At 47.8% G+C, this 23,588-nt stretch overlaps 1 protein-coding gene across 6 annotated transcripts in view; it reads right to left on the reverse strand.

Annotated features, from left to right (window-relative positions):
* The window catches only part of Acoxl (acyl-CoA oxidase like), a 337,320-nt gene that overhangs the window by 267,081 nt on the left and 46,651 nt on the right, over nt 1-23,588 (reverse strand). For 5 of the 6 annotated variants that reach the window (XM_078028313.1, XM_078028310.1, XM_078028312.1 and 2 more), the window contains exons 3-9: nt 18,944-19,027; nt 11,999-12,085; nt 11,465-11,563; nt 6,834-6,948; nt 6,447-6,533; nt 4,657-4,729; nt 920-1,052 (exon numbers count right to left, since the gene is read on the reverse strand). In XM_078028313.1, the coding sequence (XP_077884439.1) occupies nt 920-1,052; nt 4,657-4,729; nt 6,447-6,533; nt 6,834-6,948; nt 11,465-11,563; nt 11,999-12,085; nt 18,944-19,027 (678 nt within the window). The remainder of the gene's footprint in view (nt 1-919; nt 1,053-4,656; nt 4,730-6,446; nt 6,534-6,833; nt 6,949-11,464; nt 11,564-11,998; nt 12,086-18,943; nt 19,028-23,588) is intronic. The other variant, XM_078028311.1, reaches the window with a different exon arrangement.

Raw genomic sequence — 23,588 nt, forward strand, 5'->3', positions numbered from 1 at the left:
CCAACTGAGCCCACTGCAAGAGCCACTGCAAAACAAGCACAGGAATGGGCGCCACGGGAGGGCGCCACGGGAGGGGGCCACAGGAGGGCGCCGGGCTGCGGGCCGTCCTAGCATGTGGCTTCCACCATTCAATGGCAGGAGGAGCACTGCTTGGGAAGCTGGGGCGGGGCAGGCGAAGGAGAAGCGAATGAAGAGAGATTGTCTGCAGTTCAGACATGTGTGACTGAAGTCAGGCCTGGAATTACAGGAATGTCACTCCTCTGGAGGGAAAGCTGGATTGAAGACACAAAGGCATATTCCTGCAGAACCTGTCTTCCTTGCAGCTTCACTAGGCTCAGGGGAGGTCACAGCGGGCTTTCCCTCACGCGAAGACGGAAGGGCCTGGAGAACACAGAAGTGTAGGCCCATGCGGAGGAGAGAAAGAACCTTCCAGAACTTTTCTCTCCTGCTGCTCTCTCCAAATCAATACATAGGAATACGGGGGAGGAAAGGCAGAGATGGCTTCTGGAGATCTGGCCTCATGGACTCCGACACGTGACAGGGACTGTCCCCAAGAGCCCCTGAGATCCACACGCCCCATGAACTCAGCTAAGACACCCTGACCTTCACCTGCAGGAAACTGAAACAGGTGTGTTCGTCCTGAACAACCCAGTCTCCTTGGGTCAGCTTCTGTGGCTCTGTGGCCACACTGCCCAGGCTCCATCCACCATGATTAGCAGCTCAGGATGGATGGGACACTGTCTTGAGAAGGACACAAAAACGTGACCTGTGTGGCCAACTGACTCTCTCTAGAGTGTGACCAGTCATCCCGGCTACATGACACCACTGGGGCTCAGGAAGCTCCGCTCCTGACACTGTTATGTATCCCCCAGAATAAGCAGAGAATGAACAGTGAGGTCCATTAAAAAGAATCAACTACCTTCATGGTGCTCAGAGCTTGGAAAGTCACTGCCAATCTCGAAGGGGTCAGCGCGGCCAACATGGCATTGAATCTCGCACTCTTGTTCTTAATAGGTGAGTGGTACTGCCCATCTGGGGCCACGGAACCAAACCTGTGGGAAGGAGGAGAGTAGAATGGACAAGAAAGGTGGGTTAACAAAAGAAGAAGGCTTGGCAGCTCTAGAGGTGCAATTGGGTGGCTCCCTTATGCCCAGGAAGTGCACCGATTTGCATGAGAACTTCCCTCATGAGAACAAGAGCAGAGTAAGCTTGGGGTGAGGGGACGGGCCTTCTCAGGAGGTTTGTGAAAGGCTGGACTCATAGGACAATCATACATAATAGCCCCAAAGTGGAAACAACCCAAGTGTCCATCAGCTGCTGAAAGGACAAGCAAAATATGGTGTAGACATACCACTAAATATTTGGGGTCATAAAAAGAAATTGAGCACTGACACGCGCTACAATTTAGGTGAAGCTTGAAAAAATCCAGACACAAAGACCCCACATTATATGAGTCCATCTGTGTGAATCCCCACCTCTGAGGGACTCCCAGGAGAGTCTGAGAAAGGCTGACCACGGAGACAAGGGCAGGTTTTCAGCCACCACCAACCTGCAGCCCAGCAATGGCCCCTGAGAAAAAGTGGCATGATACCACCATCATTTAACCATACCAGAGACTGCGTGTACAACCTGGCCCACTTTTTTAAGAGATATAATTCACACCCCATAAAATTCATTCCTTTAAAGTGTTCAACAGAGTATTCACAAAGCTGTACAACCAGCACTACTATCCAGTTCCAAAACATTTTATCCCCAGAAAAGAAACATCATACCAATAGCAGTCAGTCTCCAAACTCTCCACCTTTCAGTCCCTGGTATCCCTTAATCGACTTTATATCTCTCTGGAGTTGCTCATTCTCAAGATTTCACATAAACAGACTCATATAACATCCGGTTTCTGTGTCTGGCTTCTTAGCATGTTTCCAAGGTTCATCTATGTTGTAGCATGTATCAGTCCTTCATTGTTTTTTATGGCTGCACAATATTTCATTGTGAGCATTTATCAGATTTGGTTTATCCATTCAGAAATTGATGGATATTTGTGTTATTTCCACTTTGGGGCTATTATGAATAATGATGTTATGAATGTTTGTGTACACATCTATTTTTTTAGTATCATGCTAACAATGTTTTTATACATATGTAAGGATAGAACTGCTGGGTCATCTGATAACTGTGAAACTACTGAGGAGCTGCCAAATGATTTTTCCAAACCTATGACAACACATTACATCACTGCCAGTCAGGCATGATAGTTTTGCTTCCCCGAATCCTCACCAACACTTAGTGTCATCTGTCTCTTTTACCATAGCCATCCTAGTGCTGTGGATGGTATTTCATCATGATTTTGATTCACATTCTTCTGATGACAATGGTGTTGAGCATTTTTCCATTATTAGTACTTTATATGCATTTTTTGGAGAAATGTCTTTTCAGATGTTTGCATGCTTTTTAATTGGGTTATTTGTCATTCTATTATTTAATTATAATAGTTATTTTTATATTCTGTATACTATGTCCTAATGAAATATTTTACAAATATTCTCCCCTATTCTCTAGATTGTTTTCTGCTTTCTTCATAGTGCACTTTGATATACAAGAGTCTTTTTTAAAAAAAATTAATGAAGTCTAATTTATTTTTTAATTTTTAATAAATTTATTTATTTATTGTTTGGTGAGCTATCCTTCCAGTGTCATTCCCCTGAACCAAGGTCACAAAAATTCACACCTGTGATCTCTTTTAAGAGTTGTGTAGTTTTAACTCTTACATTTAGGTATGTGACCATTTTGAGTCAACTTCTAGATATGGTGTGAGGTAGGGCTTCAACTCATGCATTTGCATCTGGTATCCAGTTGTACCAGTACCAGTTGCTGAAGACTTTTCTCTCCTCATTAAATGGTTTTGGCACCCTATGTGAATATTAATTGGCCATAAATGTGAGGACATATTTTAAGACTCTTTCTTCCATTGTTCAAAATACCAGTCTTGATGACAATGGCACTGTACTGTTTTCCCATCATAAGTGAGTCCTCCTATTTTTGACTGGTCAAGATTGTTTTGACTATTCTGGACTTCTTATATTTTCTTACGAATTTTAGAATCAATTTTTCAATTCCTGCAAAACAAATCTGGGATTTTGATAGGGATTGTACTGATTCCATACATCTATTTACTGGCCCACTTTTTATCAAGTGATAAACCAAGATCCCAAATGTGGGTCTCCTCCTCAAAACTCAAACTCTTGCCACACGCTGTCTGATAGCATTTAGGGGCATTTTAAATACCTATAAAATTATGTTAAATTCAAATATTGCTTATCAAAGAAAGACTATCAATCCTCATATCTTCTACAAATACTGTAGCTCATGATCATTTTTCTTTCTTGTGATGTTAGCCTTTCTGATTCCTAAGGCACTGCCTGGCCTCTGGAGGATGGGCCAAGCCACCAAGATCTCATCAGAGTGGTGGGACACAGGGATCTTCCCTCCTCCCCGTCCTCCAACGTGGGGTGGTGCTGACAGGGGCCTGGAGATGTACAGACACCTCCAGGGGATGCTGGTGGTCCTTAGACCTGCTGTCATGGGCACTGGTGGCCCCTGAGAGGAGCTGGGGGTCTTAGGTATCCACCAGTATAACTGCAATAATTCTTTAGTTGTCTCCACTCTATTTCCTCCCAGTTCATGGCAGAGAGCAAACAAAATTTGCTTCTTCTAAGTTTGTTTCCCACACAATTTTCTTAAACTTTTGGCATCTACTACCATATTTATCTGCTGACAAGAACTAGCAGGCAGCAAAAAGGAGTAAAGTGTTCAAGGAAAATCCACAGGCAGCCAGGGAGACAGCTGCTTATCCACACACCGACTGTTGGCTTTGTCAGAGACCCAAATAGGAGGGTGGCTCAGGACTTTCATAGGATAAGGAAAATTCTGCTGAGAAAGTTAAAAGTAATTGGTGCTTCCAGCCTCTGGGGGTGGGGGAAGCATCATTAACCAACCCCTGAACCTTCATCCCTAGAATGCACCTGAGAAAGCAGCCTTCACCTCACTGTTGAATTCACCTTGACCTCACTGTGAGGTACTGGGAAGTGAGCACCTTGAACTCATCCCTCCAGGAAGCAATGGTCTTAACAGCCTCCCAAGCGGAAGGACAGTGCCTGAACGCTCACAACCCACAAAGGATGGGACAGCAACAATCAGTGCGCGAAGGGGGGAATGGAACAATCTAAGTGCCCAACAATAAGGGATTCGATGACAAAACTTACAGACCATTTATTTAATAGACTGCATAGTGTTGTTAAAAATGATAATGCCTAAGTGTGTTTATTGTTACATTAAAATATTTGTAAAATAATGTTAAATGGAAATTATAAGTCTTAAAAAAAGACAGCATCCTCATTTGGTAAAAATTTCATTTGGTAAAATCTGACATATCTCTCTAGATTTGTTGACGTGTTAGAAAGTCCAGAGAGACACATTGGAGTGGGACAATCATTGTATCTGGGCAACGGCAAGTTGGATCATTTTCATTTATTTCTATTTGTTTCTTTGCCTTTTCCAGTGAGTTATCGATAGCTTGTCAGGGAGGCTGGGGGAAGACGGGCCTCGCTTGGGAGAAAAGCAAGCATCTGCAGAGTTGCTGAGAAGAAAACCACTCACTTATCCAGCAGGTTCTCCCTGGGTACCCGGACCTTGTTGAAGATTAAGATCCCGTTATCCACACCGTGCAGACCTGGAGAACAGAAATGAACGCAGCTGCAGGGAATCCAGGCATCAGCCATGTTGGCCCTGCCCTTTCCCAAGCCTTTGCTCTACAACTGTTGATGCTCTGGGTTGGGGCTGAGGGGTGAGGATGTGGTCGGTCTGTCTGTCTCCTGAGCCCACTCAGCCCACTCCCCCATAAGTACAGAGGACAGTGAGTGTGCTTTTCCTTCTGCGCAGCCTGCCAGCTCCGAGGCTTAGGCTGCGGGCAGGTTCCCACCAGAACCTTCCAGAAGTAACAGTGGTTCTCAAAGGGAGAGTTCTAGGCAAGGAAAGGACAGGAAGGCACGATGGCGGGCCAGCTTGCTCTCCCAGGAGAGCAGAACCACAGGGCTCCTGCCTCCAGGGCCTCATCGTCAGCGTGCAGGGGGAACTGATGAAAGCAAATGCCACAAGACAAGGAAAATGGCCACAAGGACATGGGAGGGGGGCAGTGTCCTACAGTCTGCCAGACCTACTTCCCAATGGCACCTGTGGTCAGAAGCTAGGGTCTATGTGTTGCTCAAAAAAAAATCTTAGGGAGATTTAATCCAGAGGCAAAAATGCCTTCTTTCATAAAAGATTTTATTCGAACCTCACCCCTTGACAAGGACACGGTACATTTTGGAGCTTACAAGGAAACCAGGCTGACCTTCCGCAGTTGCCAGTGTTTTCAATGTCTGGAGAGACCTTTTAAGAGCTCGGCCCACTCTCTGTTCTCAGCAACACATGATGCACAAGGTCCTTTCCAGGGGCCAGGGCCAGCCAGGGCCCGGTCACCCAGCAAACCCAACCTAGCAAACCTACCTGCAGCCCAGCCCTGCCTCTGTGGGAATGGTTAGTTTTGCTCCCTTGGAGATGAAACTCTATCCTTCCCCCAGGGATGTCCTTCTCCCTCTTCTCTCCCCACTCTCTTCTCTTGTTTTTTTTTTTTCACTCTCATACTCCTTTCTTTTTTAAAATTTTTTAGTTGTAGGTGAACACAATACTTTTACTTTATTAGTTCATTTTTACATGGTGCCGATATTGAACCAGTGCCTCACACATGCTAGGCAAGCACTCTACCACTGAGCCACAACCAAGCCCCTCACACCTCTTTCTTTGGCTTTGGCTGGTCCTTGGCTAAAGATGGCCACGGCCGCAGTGTGGTCTCACTGAGTGTTAAGGTTGAACTGTGCTCCCCCATCCATATTATGAAGCCCTAAGCCCTATAAACGTGACCTTAGTGGAGAGAGTTCATACAGAGGCAACCAGGTTAAAAAGAGGTCAACAGGGTGGCCCTAATGTAAACAGTGGTGTCCTTATAAGAAGGGGAAATTCGGAGACAGGCACATGCACAGGGATGTTAGCATGAAGATGATCATTTCCCAGCCAAGGAGAATCCTGGGTCAGACCCTTCCCTCACTGCCCTTGATCTTAGGCCTCTGGTCTCTAGGACCGTGAGATGCTAAATTGCTGGCGCTGAAGCCCCTGCTTAGCCTTAGCAGACTAATGCTCTGTGCCAGTCTCAGACGTCATCAAGGGCCTGTGGGCATGAACACCACAGTGGGCTAAGGGGGACAGAGAGAGAGCACAGAGCCTGCCCTCCGAGTGCCCAAGTCTAAAAGGGACAGAGAAGATGGACAGTGTCCAGTAGCTGCCTTGCTACTAGGAAATTCAAGAAGCTGGGAGGGATGAGGCTGGTTTGGTCTGCCTTCTCTGGGACTCACCTTCCTTGTGCATCATATCAATAGCTGTCACTCCTGGGTACAAGCCTCCATTCTCATCCCGGATGGGAACGATGAAACAGTGGGGCCCTGAGGGAGGCAACAGAGACCCTTAGGAAACTCCCAAAAGATGTGAGTAAAGTTTGACGCACTTCCTGGGATGGAGTGAAATTCTTTTGATCCCAGAATTCCTTCAGTTCTGCACTGTGCACTGCATGCAGAAGGGAATAACATCAGAACATAAGGATAAATCCATCATCATTTCCACTCAGGAGATGATGTTGGTACTGAAGATAGAAACAGCCCTGCAAAGTGGTGTTCCATGTAAAGTACTCACTGGGAAAGAGAGACAGTACAGCAAATCCTCTGGCTCCCATGTCAGTGACAAACCTTGTGAACTTCCGTTGATGATGAGCTGGGCAAAGACGGCTGCGTAGTTCCCACCCATGGCGTTCCCGATGTACATCTTCTGGGCGTTTTCACACGGTGTGTGGATTACGAACTCCTGCAGAGAGAGAGAGAGGAAGCCATGGAGTGTTCCCTCACATGGCCCGTTTTAGCTCCTGGGCTCAACACAGAGAACACTATGACAACAGACCCACTCGGACACTTCCACCTGGTGAAGCCAAGGCCATCAGCTGTGCCAGCGCTCAGACTCAGCAAGGTGAGTTTTCAGGGCATGACCCCCCCAGCACAGCAAGTGCCCAGGTTTTATCCTTCACCCTTCCTGATCTCTCTTTCTGATACCATCAAGCCGAGCCTGCCTGGTTTTAAAGTATGGTTTATCCTTCCTCAGTGATCAGCGTCTCTCTCTCTCTAGACTACTTCCTACTGAGGTTTTAACTTTTGAATAAAATAATCCAACACCCCACCTGGGAGGTCCCGATGAAAGAAGGAAACATCCAATGATCGGGGCCCTGGATGGGTTGTTCCAAGCCCCACATCTGCGTGTTTCATCTTGTCCTATCCCTTCTGGGCAAGGCTCTTGGTTCTCTGCCCTCTACTGTTCACAGGCCTGGGCTGTCTCTGCATCCCTGGCATGGGCCTTTGTTTGAACAGCACCCAACCAGCTAACCGGAGGCCAACACTGTGCCTGGGTGCAGACCAGATACACTGGCAACCTTGACCTAGTCCCTCCATTGCTTAGAATAGCAGCCTGAACAATTTTATTTTTATGAAAAAGAAATCATTAAAACCTTTGGATAGATGGGTCCAGAACCTGCTCAGCCATTTTTCTGGCCTATGAATAACATAAGCAACTGTTGCCCAAAAGCTTCTCACACCCAAGACCTTAAAACAGAAGCACCCATCAATGGGTCTCTCTCCACATCATGAGGAAAAGGATCTTAGAACGTGCCATGCAGTTTGCCACCATGACCTGGCCACGATTCCAGCACCAGTGTCACTGGGACGAGGCAGAGAGGAAACGCAGGCATTTTGTTTTCAACTTCTGCACAGAACTCAGTCTTCTGTTTCCAACTCTGGAAGCCTGAACAGGGATCCCCGTGGAAATGCCGCCCTTCGCCCCTGGCCTTCCCCAGCCTTGCTCGCCACATGGGTCACCTTCCAATCTCTCGCCAAGGAGAGGGCCACACTGTCAGCTTTGGGCACAGAGCTCCTGCGATGGGTCAGGGAGCCCAGGGGAAGTGACAGAGGGGGAAACTGCACATATAATTGGAGCTGACAATACTGAAGAGGATTGAACTAAACTGACAAGCTATTGATCACGCAAAGATGATCTCAGATTTCAGATTATTAAGTATATAGACTGCACTTTGCCTCAGGCCAAGAAACACAGTCTTGAGGCCTAAGAAAACACTCTCTGACATCGGTTTGTACGGGGAAACTTCTAACATGTGCAAGAGCTTTTCAGAAACATAAATGGACAAGCTGAGTCTTTTCAAGAAAAGTCTCTGGAGGCTTCCCTTGTCTTATCTGGCCAGCCAGGAGTCCTCACAAAGAAGAGGTGCAAGGCCGGTGCAGTGGGAAGATCGGCAAAGCAACCTGTGTGGTGGGGGTACCTGCCCGTGGGGGAGTAAGGGAAGGAGCAGAGGAAACCCTGGCCTGGCAGAGAAGGTCTGGTGGGACGGGGAAGAGGGCTGGAGGCCACCATCCCCATAAACATCTGGCACACCCCGGGAAGGAGGTTTGTCACTTCTGGCAAGATGCTTGATGTGGAAAATTTACATCAGCCAAAATGCTGGTGTTAAAACTGGGTCTAAATAACACACACCATGTGTGCCGGTTGCTAGTGTAACCATTTGTTGAAGGCCAGAAAAATGGCCAAGCACTAAAAATATAAAAAATAAAAAATAAATAACTGCTTTGGTCAGAGAGCTCATAACCTCATTTATTTTTGCCAGTAAAAATAAAATTCTCTCTTACCTCTTAACTGTCCATACCACTAGCCCATCCACACACACCCCCACAAACTAAATAAATAAATAAACAAACAGAAGAACCAACTCATAGGAGTGAGTCACCAGAACGTGAGAGCTTCCCTGGTCCTGGAGGGAGGGCGGCTCCTGGCGTGGCCTGGCATTTCAGAAGGGAAACGAAGGAGGAACGAGACCCAACGAAGGGCGAAAGCCACCCTCTGCCACACCAGCTGCCAGTGGGGTGCGTCTGAGACGGGCTGTTCTCATCCCATGGAGATGAGCGCACACCAGAATCTCCACGTCATAACTGCGACTCCAAAATTCCCCTGTCACAAAGTGGCAGCTGCTGAAGTCACCAGGTAGCAGGGTCATTTATGCTGCGTTGGGAAAATGGGACCAATGCAGAAAATTTTTTTTTGGGGGGGGGAATAATTGTAAAGAGAAACAAATAAATAACAATTGTGGGTGGTTTTCCTCCCCCATTAATGACAGCAAGGTGACCTGGATACTGCTGCTTGGGGAAGGAAGAAATTGGCCAAAACCAAAAAGATGTAGGTCAGTGAGCCATCACCAGCAGAAGCCACACTGTAAAGCGCAGTCCAGCCAGCATCTGAGACTCTCTTGTTAACTGCATGACCCTAGTCAGTTCCTGAAGCCCCCTGAGCCTCAGTTTCCCCATCTGTGAGACAGGGACAACACTACCTTTCTATATGATTGTAGGACATTCGACACAATGAGACACAGAGTGCTTAGAGTCACCTTAGCACATGCATGCTCCATGGACGGGAGCCTCTGAACGTCATGACTGAGGGACGGTGCTGGACAGAACACAGAGCACCCTGCAGAGGCAGCTGGACACAGCACTGCAAAGCCAGGTGCTCTCTGAATAGCAGCACTCGCTCCTGCTCCCATGACCTTGGACATCACTGGCTACTGCAAAGAATGAACATCAGGGGGAGGGAAAGCAGAGCACCCTCCATACAGCTATCGCCTGGATGTCATCCTACATGGTGGCCACTTCCAAGCAGCACTTGTGGGCCAGGCACTGTGGTGCACACCTGTCATCTCAGGGGCTTGGGAGGCTGAGGCAGGAGGATCACAAGTTCATGGCCAGCCTCAGCAACTTAGCAAGGCCCTAAGCAACTTAGTGAGACCCTGTCCCTAAATAAGAAATAAAACAGGCTGTGGATGTTCAATCCCCAGCACCAAACCAAAACAAAAGAGAAGAACCAAGTAGCATTTGTGGTCAAGAAAACTCTGTAGACAAAAGTCCAGGTTCAGAAAGACATGCTTAGGGAAAAAAGGAACAGGCTGAGAGATGGACACCTGTGCCACGCCCACACTGTGCTCACACACAGGCCTACACACGCAGGTTTACAAAGGCTCACTTGTAGAAAGAACTTCAAGATGTAATGCTCCCTTCAAGTAGTCCTTCAGGATACCCAATATCAAATAAGAAACTATAAAAATGGGTGAAATAAGTAAATAGTTGTTTTCTTTATTCAGGGGGAGCAGTTGCTAAAGAGGGGGCCTCTACAAAGTGGGGACTCACACTGCAGGCTGTGACCCAGGATGGAGAGACAGATTGATATAGAGAGTCTTCACCAAAATATTCATTTCACTATTAAGAAGAAAATGGAAAGACAGAATAACAAAAAAAAAAAAAAACAAGAAAGGGAGAGGAGAAACAAGCAGAAGGGAAAATATCAGAGTTCTTCACGTTCAGTAAAAGTAGAGAAAGACTGTTTTGTGCAGCCTCCTGTGGCCACAGGTGACCGTGAGAACATTGCTTGATACAGTTGGCCCTCCAAATCCTTGGGTTCTACCGACTCTGGCTTGAAAATATTTTTAATTGTGTCTATTCTGAACATCCATGGACATTTTTCTTACTACTGTTCCCTAAGCAATGCATTTTAGCAACTCTGCACAACGTTTGCATGGTATTAGGTATCATGAGTACCCTAGGGATGACTCAAACTACACAGGAACATGTGCATGGGTTCTCTGCAATACCATTTCTCTAAGGGACTCGAGCATCCATGGATTTGGGCATCCACGGGGGTTTCTGGACCCCTCACAGGCACTGAGAACTACTGTGCCATCCTGGAGGACTTGACTCCTGGTAAGGAAGCCTGGCACTGAGGATGCTCCAGCATTAGAGAGTAGCAAACACACACGGCTCTGAGCGTCCTCCACCTGAAGCTGCTGGGAAGGGCAGAGCAGCTGTAGGGCTGTCCCTGTGGAGCCGTTCCACCGGGTAGCCGGTGAGTGCGAGCGAGGTGCGTGGTGTCGCATGGCATCAGGCTCAGGGAGGCTGAGCTTGTGTCCACCTCCACCTAAACACATAGACGCTTGTTCTGAATCCGAGTTCCTCAGCCACAGAGCAGGGTCCCAAGTGTGACGAGTCTCCATGCCCTTCCCTTAGCTACCTGGCAAGCTCTCTGTGCAAGGTCTGTCTCCTGCAGAGGCCCCCCAACTCCACAGACTCAGTCCTGTGTCCTCAGGCCTGCCCAGTTCACCCATCCGACGACTCTGCAGAACTAGTCTCTTCACACCATAAAGTTGGGCTCAGGAAGAAGGACAGTCTGGTCTGTACAGGTCACCCACTGCCCTGAACCATGGAACATGGTACAGACTCCTCACCTGAGCCACAAGGTCAAAGGTGGCCTCCGTCTGGATCCCTCTCACGTTGCTCCCGTGGCCCCTCTCGGTCATTGCAAACATCCCGGTGTATTGTTGCTCCTGCAGTTCAGCAGATATGAGAAGGTGACTAGCTGGTCAGAGCCTCAGCTGCAGACCTCAGACCATCAGAATGTTGGTGACAAAGGGAGAAGTAATGACAACTAACGTGAACTTACCAAGATGGCAGAATCAGCACAGTATTTAAGATAAGAGTGCAGGGGTGGTAACACAGAGGCAGAGCACTTGCCTAACATGTAAGGCACTGGGTTCAATTCTCAGCATTGCATATAAATAAATAAAATAAAGGTCTATTGACAACTAAAAATTTATTTTTTAAAAAAGAAGATACTCTTGAAATTCCCATTTGGAACAAGAATTTTGCTGACCCAAATGTTCTTTTATTTTCTTTTTCTTAAGACACTCACACATCCCTAACTACTATAGATATTGGAGGCTCTTCATAGAAGAAGCTCCCTGCTCAGGTGCACGCCATACCTTGAGTGGCTGCAGCCATTGAGTGACATGTCTGGGGCTTCCAAGATTCCTCACAGCACCACCAAATAGCCAATAAATGATTCCACACTAGAAACAAGGAAAATGCAAAGCATTGTTAGCAAGGGTAGGCAGTTTAATGACAATCAAACCCACTAGGCAAACTCCATCCCAGGAACCTTGAACTTGACCTAGATCCCACAGGTGAGTAGTCACAGGTGAGTGCCCTTCCCCTTCACTGCCTGGCAAGCTCCAGTGGCTCTCTGCCTGTGGGTCCCTCTCTTAGAAAGGCTGCCTGCCGCAGTCTGGCTGGGCACAAAATCACGAGCCACTCAAGAAGGAACAAACTTTATTTTTTGAAACTGCCGCTAATGCCCCGTATGCGCCCGGGAAGATTGCCGACCACTCACTCGGTGTTCTCCCGGAACCCCAGAGGAAGTTCCTCCCCCGGAATTCCCTCCTACTGCACTTCCCCAATCAATGGGAACTCTCCAGGAGTCTCGTAGCAGGCCCAGGTGAACAGCAGGAGTCCAATATCCATATGAATGCAAATCTTAACATAATCATATCATCTCAATGGCTAGCTGGGTCACCTTTTAACCAAAAATGCCATGCATCATATCACTTGGCTGTGGCTCTTAGCAGCTGCCCCCTAACTCTACAGAGACTCAATTCTCCTTCTCAGGGCAGCCTGGTTCACCCCATCAGAAGGTGGTCACCCTTCTGAAGGTGTTTCCTGTTATGTAGAAAAGTATCTTATCTGGAGCAATGACGCCAGATGTTGACCACCATCTGCAGAGGTGAGCCCTGCCACAAGATGTCAGCAAACAGGCTGATGGGAGAGCGAGTCAGAGCAAGTCAACAGCTTGGGACAAGTCAGCCTGGGCTCTGCTCCAGTTTAGTACTCAGTGCTGTGAAATCTAGATGAGTGATGTGGAGCCTGATGTGACAAATGGAGCTCACACACGCAAGCTCCCTGAGGCTCACAACACTGTGACAGACACATCCCCATGCCCACCTCACAGAGGAGGATGCAGAGGGTCAGAGCGGGAAGCTGCAGTTCAAACGGAAGCCGCCTAATGCCTAGTAGGGCTTCATAATGTCGCCATGACCTGGCCTCAGCACTGTCATAAGGAGTGCCTTCAGTGACAGCCAAGGCCAGGCACCTGGCCCAGTCTTCATGAGCCCTGGAAAAGTGCCGCTGATGAGGAAGAGGAGGGGGAGAAAAGAGGGGAAAAAGGGAGGGAGGGGGAAGAAGAGGCTTGTGCAGCAGGACCACTTGGAGGGAGCTGGCGGCTGACTGCAAGGACAGAGGACTCAGGGGCACAGACGCTGGCTGGCCCGCGGGTCAGCATTCTGGCCCCTCCTAGCCACATGCCCCAGTGATCCTCTAGGGGGCCCTTCTCCCCTGGAATAAATCCAAATGGTTTGTGGGTGATGCTGACCCCGTCCCCAGCTTTAGGAAGAGTCTGTAGCTCAGGACTGGCTGATGGTGGATCATGCCCCTGGCGATAAGGATGGCCTCAGGGATGGCCCTATGACCTGGATGGGTCCATCCAAGGTTCCCCCGGGGGAAAGGAGCTGTTACCTGGAGGGACAGAGTCCTGGTGCTGCTGGTGGCCAGGTTGCTGTGAGCTGGCCAACACACAGGGGATGAGGAGAGGGAGGAGGTGGCCCAGAGGTCCCACGCACCCCGCCTGAAGCCAGCTGCCCCCAGGGCCCAGCAAGGCCCTCTTTGTTCAGGCAAGTCTAGAGTGGGCATTAGTCTGGGATCCTTGGCACCTGGATGAGCTGCCTGCAGCCCACACACATGGGCAGCCTGGATGAACACCATCAGCTCTATGACAATGACACTAATCTCAGCTCTATGGGATGTGACTTCATCAACTCTAAGCCAACACCAGCTAAAACACTCTTGACACTGGGACAGCAAACTTCACAAATCCCATTCGATGTAGAAAGTGCCCTTCATCTGGAGAACCCCAGTGTCCTGGGAAGAGGCTTACTGCCCTGGCCGCTCAACGCACTTCCCTACAGGATCACGGAGGGCACTCGGCATGACCCTGCTGTTGCCAGCTTAGGGAAATGACATCAAGGGTTGCATGTATTTTTCCCTAAGCCATCTTAGAAGTAAAGTTTTACAAAATATATTTTACTCAAACAACAAGAAGTTTAATCTTCCACCCCTAAATCTGGATGGTAGCTGACCCAGTTTTCACAGTGTTATTCCTCTTCTAGGTTTAATCCTTCCTCGTCTTGAGGAAGGAGAATCACAGTGTTGCCACTGCATGTTGAAAGCTTCCATTCTCTAGCTATAGGAGGAGCCCCGGCTGTCAGTTTTCAGAGAACAACACCAGTAAACAGAGGAGGCATCTGAGAGACCCCATCCACACTATGGATCCGAGTGTGGGGTTCTCCTTCACAAAAGGTACATTCTGTGAATGGCGGGCAACCAGACCAAGCTTGGATCCCCTGGTGGGGTCTAAAAGGTGATTCCTGCCTCCCAGCCTCCCGCAGGAGCTGTGGGGGAGGGGAGAGGCATGGCCAGCCAGCTGAGCCAGTAGGAAGGTGGCAGGGGGTCCCTAGGGAGAGACAGAGGGATCAGGACAGACACAGGTGACAAAGCTGAGGGCAATGTTTGGTGGGAATAGGAAAGACAGGACTCTGGGAGATCTCTGGTCTTTAGCCAGAGTCACCAGGGGGTGGAGGCCCACCAACTGCAGTGGGCGGCTTAGAGGAGGAGCCTGGAGGAGCTGGGAGGAGATTTTGAGGCCGGCATCCATCCAAAGTGCCCCTAAGTGGAAGTGTGTCCGGGCTGCCATCACCGCCTGGTGTCCTGCCCCAGCAGACCTCAAGGGACAGGATGCTGAGAGGTGCATCTCCTCTGAGAGAGACTGGGGCAAGCAGTAGCAAGGAGATTAAGAGGTGCCTAACGAAGGCCCTAGTCCCCACATGTGCCCAGAGGGCCTGTTCAGAATGCCCCCACTCGGTCCTCTCAAACCTGGAGAAGGAAAGGACTCTGCATCTGGTGCCGGGGGTTGGGGGATGACCACAGAGTGTCCAGCAAGGGCTGGCAGGAGCCTCTGAAGGACACAGTGGAGCCACCTAAGCACTGAGAGCTGCAGGAGGACACAACCAAGAGGCCAAGGGGTGGGCCTAGCAGGCCTCTGACCCCGAGGTGGGGACCAGAAGGAAACTGGGACCAGTCAGAGCAGAGACACGTGTGGGTTCCTCCTCAGTCCAATCACAGAGTTCCTTCCAGGACCACTGCTGGGGAGGCTGCCAGCCACATCTCAGGGGTCACAGTCCCCACCACACATCAAGCTCCTGTGACAGGCCAGCCTGGTAGCGTTATTGATTTAGATCTGTACGAAGCCTGTGGATGGGCCACAGCGGCACCATCTTTACAGAAGGACAGCTAAGGTACATGCACAGTAGGAAGGCCTGGACCATGACCAGCAAGTCCTAGACACAGGGCGTGCACCCTTGTTGTCTGGCTGCTCCCTTGCCACAGGGAGCCCTGGAGGTCCATCATATGCTCAGGAAGCTTGCCGAGCCAGGGCTGTGACAGGCCAGGCCCCTCCTACCCAGCATCATGACAGCGGGTCTCCTGGAGGGCCTCTGGAGCCTTCGGGGACTTTTCGTCTCATGTGGGATGCACTGAAGCACAGAAAATGGCTTTTGAGACAACAGTGACCCCAGAAAGGATAGTATTTGGACCAAATTATGTGCCCCCGAATTCCTATTTTGGATCGTTGCCCCCAGTGCTATGGTACTTGGGGCCTTAGTGATAGACAAAGTCTAACCCTCTCGGGGGCTAGTGCCCGTGTGAGAAGAGGAAGAGAGACCAGAGCCTGTCTCCTCCTCATGCACACACAGAAGGAGGAGGGCACCCTGCGCACCACAAGAGCCCTCACCAGGACACGCCATGCAGCAGCCTTGTCTTGGGCTTTCCAGAAATGTGGGAAAACATGTCTTGTGGCTTAAGCCCTGGTTCATGGCACCTTGTTAGGGCAGCCCAGCAGACTGACAGAGAGCTGGGCGATGGAGAGTAGAGAGCAGAGGAGAGCCGACGTGCAGCCAGGGAGGAAGCATTAGGCTCCTTCGGGCCTCGGAGGCCCCGGGTACATCCACGTGTTTGGTGGAGGGCCATGGAGTGGCTCCTGAGCTGGCACGGGGAATGCAGAGCCCCCCGTGAAGACAGCCATTGTCCCTGGCACCTCTCTGGCCTTCCTAGCCCTTTGCTCTGGGTGGCTCTGAGCCAGCCCCAGCCCTGCCAGCACTGGGATGCGTGAGCAGAACTGTGTTTGTCCAGAGCGCTCAGGGCAACACAGAGCCTCTGCAGGAACACAGACTGGGCGAGGCCCAGCTCCAGGAGTGCAGATGACTTTTGTGAGTTGATGGTGACACCAGGTTGACAGCCAGCTCGTATGAAAAGCAAGGGCTGCCAGCTGCTCTTGGGCTGGTGGGAACCCCTGATCCACCCAGAGCTCACGAAAGCTGTTCCCAGCCCAGTACAGGCCCTCCTGGGCAAGCTCTCTGCCACCTGCAGGAACAGAACAGAGCCTCTGCTTCCAGGCCAGACTCAGGGCAGGGTGCACAGGTTTCTCCCACTATCTAGGACTCCAAGTTCAGGAAGCGATCTCCCACAGTGACTGATGTGTGGAGAATCAGTGGAGTTGATAGTAACTATTGCTAACTAAGTCATCTTTATGGTGATAAAATACTGTAAAGCTTTTAGCCACTTTTAGTGTACAGTTCAGTGACATTGAGTCCCTTCGCAATGCTGTGCAACCATTACATTTCCAGAACTTCTCATCATCCCAGAAGGAAACTCTGGACCCAAACAGCAGTAACTCCCCAACTTCGAGGTCCATATCACTTCATCTCCCTCCACCATGGCATTCCCTTCCCACACCCAGGATTATGGGGAAGTTTATCCTATCATTTCATCACTAAATGTTTTTTATGCATCTGTAAAAGATAAAGACTTTTTAAAAACAGCTCTAAAACCATTATCCCTCCTAAAAATATCACACAGGTCCTCTGACATCACCTGAAGTGCACTCCTCAAACTTTCCCAGCTGACGCGTGCTATTCCTTTGCAGTTTGCCGCTTGAGCCAGGATCTAAGCAGGGGCCACAGGCAGCCCTTTGTTGCAAGGTCTCAGGTCTGACCCCTGCTCATTCCAATACTCCCTGTACAACTCTGTCCCTGAGCTCACTGCAAGACCACAAGGGGGTCGGGAGGGGTAGTGGGGTGGGTAGCACAGGAACCCCCAGGATGGGACCATGAGCCTGGACTGGGATCCTCAGCATTTTTGAGAGGAGGAGCTGTTTGTTGTCTCTTGGTCGACTGCCCTTCTCTCTGAAAGCCACAGCCGTTCCATCCAGGAGGGAAGAATCACAGGGAGGCCAGCCTCTCCCCAAAAGGGCTGATGGTGGACCCCTCCCCACAGATCAGCATGCACAGATTTCTTTGTTTTCCATTCTCACCCCTAGAAAATGCCCAGGTGGAACTGAAATAACCGCCATCTTGGACTCACCACCAAGCAACCTGGCTTCCTGCCCATCATCTATCTTCAGGTTCTTTGTCCAGGAGACAAATCTTTCCCCTGGAGACAAAAGGACCAGGTGTCTGGACAAGGGAATTTGTTTTCAGACCCAACAGTGGCCAGAGGGGAAAGGTGGGGCCATGGGATTAAGCCTGGGATTAAGCCTCTGTTGGGATTCAGGGAGCCACGCAGGGCTACGGAGGTCCCTCTACCTGAGCTAGTCCATTCACCACCCTTGGTGAGCTCCTCACAAAGCAGTGAGATGTCATTTTTTGGCCATGGGATTGGCAAAAAAGGAGAAGCCTGAGGATTCCAGGTGTGGAGAGGATGTGGACCCTGGGATTGGAGTGTATGCTCTTGACAGGGCTGAGTTGATGCAATAATACTGACATGGCCTCTAGTGTCAGGCATTCCTCTAACTAGCAAGTCCATGCCTAGTTAAATAGCTAAAGGAAGCCTGTGCCAATGTTCAACGCCAGACATGCACAAGAGTATTCACAGTGGCATTTTTCACATTAGCAAAATCCTACAAGCAACATGAGAAAGTGAATGGATAAGTGCTATGATATATTCATGCAAAGGAATATTATGTAGCATTCCCCCAGTGATTAAACTAAAAGATGGAGAACAGATTTGTTGTGGCTAAAGGTCAGCGGTGAGGTAGGGGATGGATACAGCTACGAAGGGGTAGCACCACCAAGATTCTTTGTAATGATGAGAAAGCTCTATAGATTGATTGCAGAGTGGTTACCGAATCTATTTATGGTGTCAAGTTGCATAGAACTACACACAAGATTGAGTTGATGCAATAATACTGACATGGCCTCTAGTGTCAGGCATTCCTGACACTAGTGGTTACTGAATCTATTTATGGTGTCAAGTTGCATAGAACTACACACACACAAACACACACACACACACACACACACACACACAGACTTACATACACACAAATGTGTATGTGAAAACTAAGGTCTGTATCCTCATTAAACAGAATTGTACCAATGTCAATTTACCAGTTTTATCTTTGTATTATAGCTACCCAGATGTCACCATTGGGGGAGACGGGTTTCACATGATCTACTAATTTTGTGACTTTCTATAAATATTATAATTTCAAAATACAGTTTTAATTTTCAAAATAAAATATTTAAATTTTTTTTTTTTACTTAAGAAGAACAGTGAGTTGCAACATTGGGATGGACTTTAGCGATGATACCTAAGTGAAGAGAGAAAATCACAAAAGGTGATGAGACTGTTTTCATAAAATTAAGATCCATGAAAATAACTCATTGCTACAACCAGGATAAAGCGATAGGAAAAGAAAAGCAGAGGAAACCAGATCGGGCGCGCTGGCTAAAGGGGAAGGCAGGCTGCTGGGCCTGAGAGCTCACCTTCACACTGGTGGCCAGGTCGGCCGTGGAGAGCACCTCCCCGATGACGAGGCCCTGACTGACAAAATTCTTCGTCTTCTCTGCCTGCAAACATGATAGAACCAATGTCAAGGTTTCCTTGTAGTTTGACCTTGAAATCCCCATTATTATAATATGTGCATGTTACGTTGGGGGAGGGGGTGCGTTCTGGGGATTGAACTCGGGGGCCCTCCATCACTGAGCCAAATCCCCAGCCCAATTCTGTGCTTTGTTTAGAGGCAGAGTCTCACTGAGTTGCTTAGCATCTTGCTGTTGCTGAGGCTGGCTTTGAACTCAGGCTCTTCCTGCCTCCACCTCCCAAGGCTCTGGGACTACTGGCCTGTGCCACCGCACCTGGCCTGCATGTTACTTTTGCAATAAAACACAATAAAAGTCATTGTTTAAGAAGCAACCCCACATTCCACTGCAGCAAACGTTTTCCTCTTGTTTCCATGGAGCCATTAGTTTCTGAGAACAAGTATGTATGGCTCACACACTCTTTTCTTTCATAGAAGCAAGTCCACCGCGCCTGCACTGGTAACAGACACCCCTTACTTGGGCTTTGCTTGGGCTTTGCTTGGCCTTAGCCAGGCTCGGCCCTGGCCTGGCCTGCCAGAGTTCCCTCAGCAGAGCAGGCACCCCAGGATGCACACCCAGGTGACTATGTCCATATGGAAACAGAGGACTGAAAAGGCTGGGGAACATTCTGGACTAAGGTAAAGCAATATTCTTTGCTTTCCTAACCAGAGGCCATTTCTGGGCTTTGAGGCATTAAAACCATGAGGTCCTGGTCTCGCTTCACTGCCCTCTTCTCTTGCACAGTGGGTGAGCTTCCTCCTCTGCCAGCAGGAAATGAGAGGGGCCAAGCCCCCATTGCTGGTACATTTTAACAATTCAGAGGCAACCAGCACTTCCTGAGAAGGGGGAGATACCATGAATGGACAAACTCTAACTGCCCATTGTTGGAATGAATGCCGTTTGTCCTCATTGACCAGTCCTTCTGAGACCCAGCCACAACACCATACCTGCATGTATGTATGTCTACTACAGTCATGCACATGTGTGCATACACATATGTTGTGCATCCCCATTTACATAAGCGTGCATGCCTACCTGTGCATGGGTTGTAAACATGTACACCTATGTATGTGTGTGCGTGTGGAGACAACTGTGAATGTGTGTGTGTCTGTTCCTGGGTGTGCACACGTGCCTGTGTGCACAGTGACTCTCTACTATCAGGATAACAGCCAGCCTCCCTGGATGGCTTTGTCTCCACACTGGCATAAGCTCTCTTCCCAAATGCACTCTATGTTTCCTCTCCCGTTGGTTTTTATGTTTCTCTCAAGCGTTATTAATTTTATCAAACAGCAACTGTCAAGATTTATGACTCTTATCATGGCTCTGACCCAATGCATCTTGTATTGATTATTTCCTAAAATAACTCCAGGCTGCAGCATATACCACTGCACGATTCCAGCTTGGGCTCACACTGGAGATTCGGTTACTAGTAAATAATACAAAATAACCATTGCAGATATCTGCAGATTTCTCAGAGGGCCCAAGTATCCTTTGTTGCACAGATCCTTATGGCAGTCCTAATCCCAGGTAGGAGATGGAAAAGCTCAGGCTCAAGGAAGCAAGTGACTTGTCTAACCAGTGGCACCTGGCAGGTGACAGAGCCAGGATCAGAAACCAGACTGACCAGCTTCCTCATCCAGATTCCTCCCCACCCCTCACTGTCCTCATCATTAAGTACTCCAGGTGGCTGGGCCTCCTCACAAATCAACTCCAATTTTGCACCACCAACCCTGTCCCCAGAGAGCACCTAAGGTCAACCTGCTGGGTGTCCTAGATAACGTCCTGAGAGTCGTCCTCTGCAGCGGACTTTCCTTTGCCTTAAGCCACCTACTCTGCTCAAACTTAAACCCTCAGGAGTGTCTAAGTCTCTCAGAATTGACTGTCTAAGTCTCTCAGAATCGCCAACAGTTCACAGTTTTCTTCATATTTCATTCTCCTAATGTATACAGTCAATTGTCGAAGTATAATTTTGTCATCAGTGGTATTCAAAACTGTGGTCATTTTTACTCACCAGTATGAAATAAATTGCAAACACATTTGCTGAAGAATCAGCCCAAACTTGGCCATCTTTGAGCATCATAAATTGTTTATGCTGATTACTTCCCTTCCCCAGTCTCCACACGAGATGGCCACCTGTGCTATTGGACCTGATGGGAAATGCCAACAGGAGTGGACTGTTAATTCTGTGATGTTGACCTAAGCGTGCATTTGGACTGGTCCATTTTCAAGAAGTCAAACCAGAGTTCCAAACCTGAGACTAGGCTTCATTTGACAGACTGCCTGACTGGTATAGATTTTTTAAATCTTCTCCATACATAATTTCTCTCTTTTCTTCTTTCATTTCTGATTGGCTAGTTGTTCGTAATTAAAGAATGTTCAATATTGACAAGTTTCTCTCTCATTGAACTGGCACCACTAACTGAATTACTTATACTTGTCATAATCAATCAATAATCAACCTGTTTTTGTCTGCGACCATTCTTGCAGCATTTCTTTTGTATCAATGCTGCCTTCATTTACACTTGCTACATTCAGTCCAAACCCAATCTCCATGTCATCATGTAAATTGGTAGCAATTTTAAATGATAATAATTCTATAAATATATGGGTAGACTACTCAAGCTTATATTTCATCCAAAATTACAGCCCATGCTATTTATACTTTTGCTTAATAAATTCAGACTCGAACAGAAGGAAGATCAAGTTTTTCCTTAAGTACTGCTCTTCAGAGCACTCAATGTAGCAGAACTCTGTGATTTAGTATTCTGTTACAAAATCTGCAAAAATTTTGGTTTTCTAAACCCCCGAGTCCCTAAAAGACATATATACTTCCTCAGTGAAAACCAATGTGATTCGGAACTGGTTGGGTGTGGTGATCTGAGCTGCCTTCCTCTGATGTCAGAAGTCCCCGTGGATCCCTTTGCACTGGGTGGGCAGCCTGGGTTAAGTGCCCAGCCAAGAGTCCCGAGCAGAGTTTTCTTATCTTCATTTTCTAATATGAGTCTCCAAACTGGCGTACTTGCTTCTCCTAATTTCTGTTTCAATTTTTAGTTATAGCTTTAGTCTTACTGAATCTATGTCCTTTGTGAGAATGATCCTCAAATGATTTTATAAAGAGGAAAAAGAGTAAAATGCACAGATTAGTGGGTTTCAGGATTCAGGGGAGGCTCTTGCTTTCTGAGCTCATCATCTCTAACCCTCCACAAGATTCTAAGCCTCGTCTCCCCATGGCCATCTTGTGCCTGGACTATTATAACAGCCTCCCAGCTGGACTCTGCCCCCACCCTGCCCCAAATATCAGGCACTAGGATCTTTCATTATTGTTGTTGTTGTTGTTATTGTAAAATTTTCATCTAGATACAAGCCTTGCTAAATAAATAAACTGCTGATATTTTTCCTATATTGCAGTTGTCTTTTTATTTCTTTAATGATTTCTTTTGATGGGTATCAGCTTTTAATTCTTAATGAAAGTCAATTTGTCACTTTTTGGCTTGTGCATATTTGATGTTTTTCACAGAAGGAGTCTTCTCTAATGGACCTAGCCTGTCCTAAAGTCACAATGACATTTTCCTTTGTTCTTCTACAAATATTGTAATTTTGGAATTTGTGCTTAGGCAGATAATACACCCCAAGTACTATTGTGTATAGTGTGAGGAAGGGATAAAGGGTATCTTTCTGCTACATTTCTTCTATATGCTTAACTAGTTGTTCCAATACCATTTATTACAAAGACATTTCTTACCCCATAGAGACATTAGTTACCCCATAAACTAATCATAAATATTTGAGTTACTTTCAAGGACTCTCCATGTCTGTGCCCTTGATCTCTTTGTCTATCCAAATCAATACCATATACTTTTGAGTCTCTTTGTATTAGGTTTTGAAATCATGTAATGAGAGTCTTCCAACTTTGTCCTGTGTCAGAATTAGTTCAAATATCCTAGGTCCTTTGCATTTCCACAGGTTGTTGGAAAAATCTGTAAATTCTGATGATGGCATTATAGTCGTTTTAAAATCAGCATCATGGTGTGTCTCTTTCCTCCCTCCATCCTCCATGATGAAAATCTCCACTGACCTCATTTGCCATTGCAAGAAATCTAAGCCTGTCAGCGTGGCCTCCACATCTGGCCCTTGTCCCCTGGTGGATTCTGGGCGTCACAGGTAGAGTGTCTCCATGCACAGAGTTCTGGGAGCATTTGGAAGCAAAGGCAGTAGCCATGTTCTTCTCCTGAGGGGCTTGTGACTATTCCAGGAAAACCCAGTACAAGACTAGTAAGAGGTGGCATTCCTGTGGCTCTGACTAAGGGTCCTTTACATTTTGTAACAACATTTGGAAAATGCTATATGTCAGCATTCTGCTGACATATAGCATTTTCCAAATTCTCATCTCAAATTTAATATCTCTTTTCTTAGCAACATATGCTTCCTACCAAATACCTAACTACTTGGGAAACTTTTCTAATTATTAGTGTAATCACAGGATTGATTTGAAAAGCATATAAAGTCATTATTATATTGACAGCATCTAATAGTGAATATATCCTATTGA

This window comes from Ictidomys tridecemlineatus, chromosome 12 (assembly GCF_052094955.1).
Source record: "Ictidomys tridecemlineatus isolate mIctTri1 chromosome 12, mIctTri1.hap1, whole genome shotgun sequence".
NCBI lineage: Eukaryota > Metazoa > Chordata > Mammalia > Rodentia > Sciuridae > Ictidomys > Ictidomys tridecemlineatus.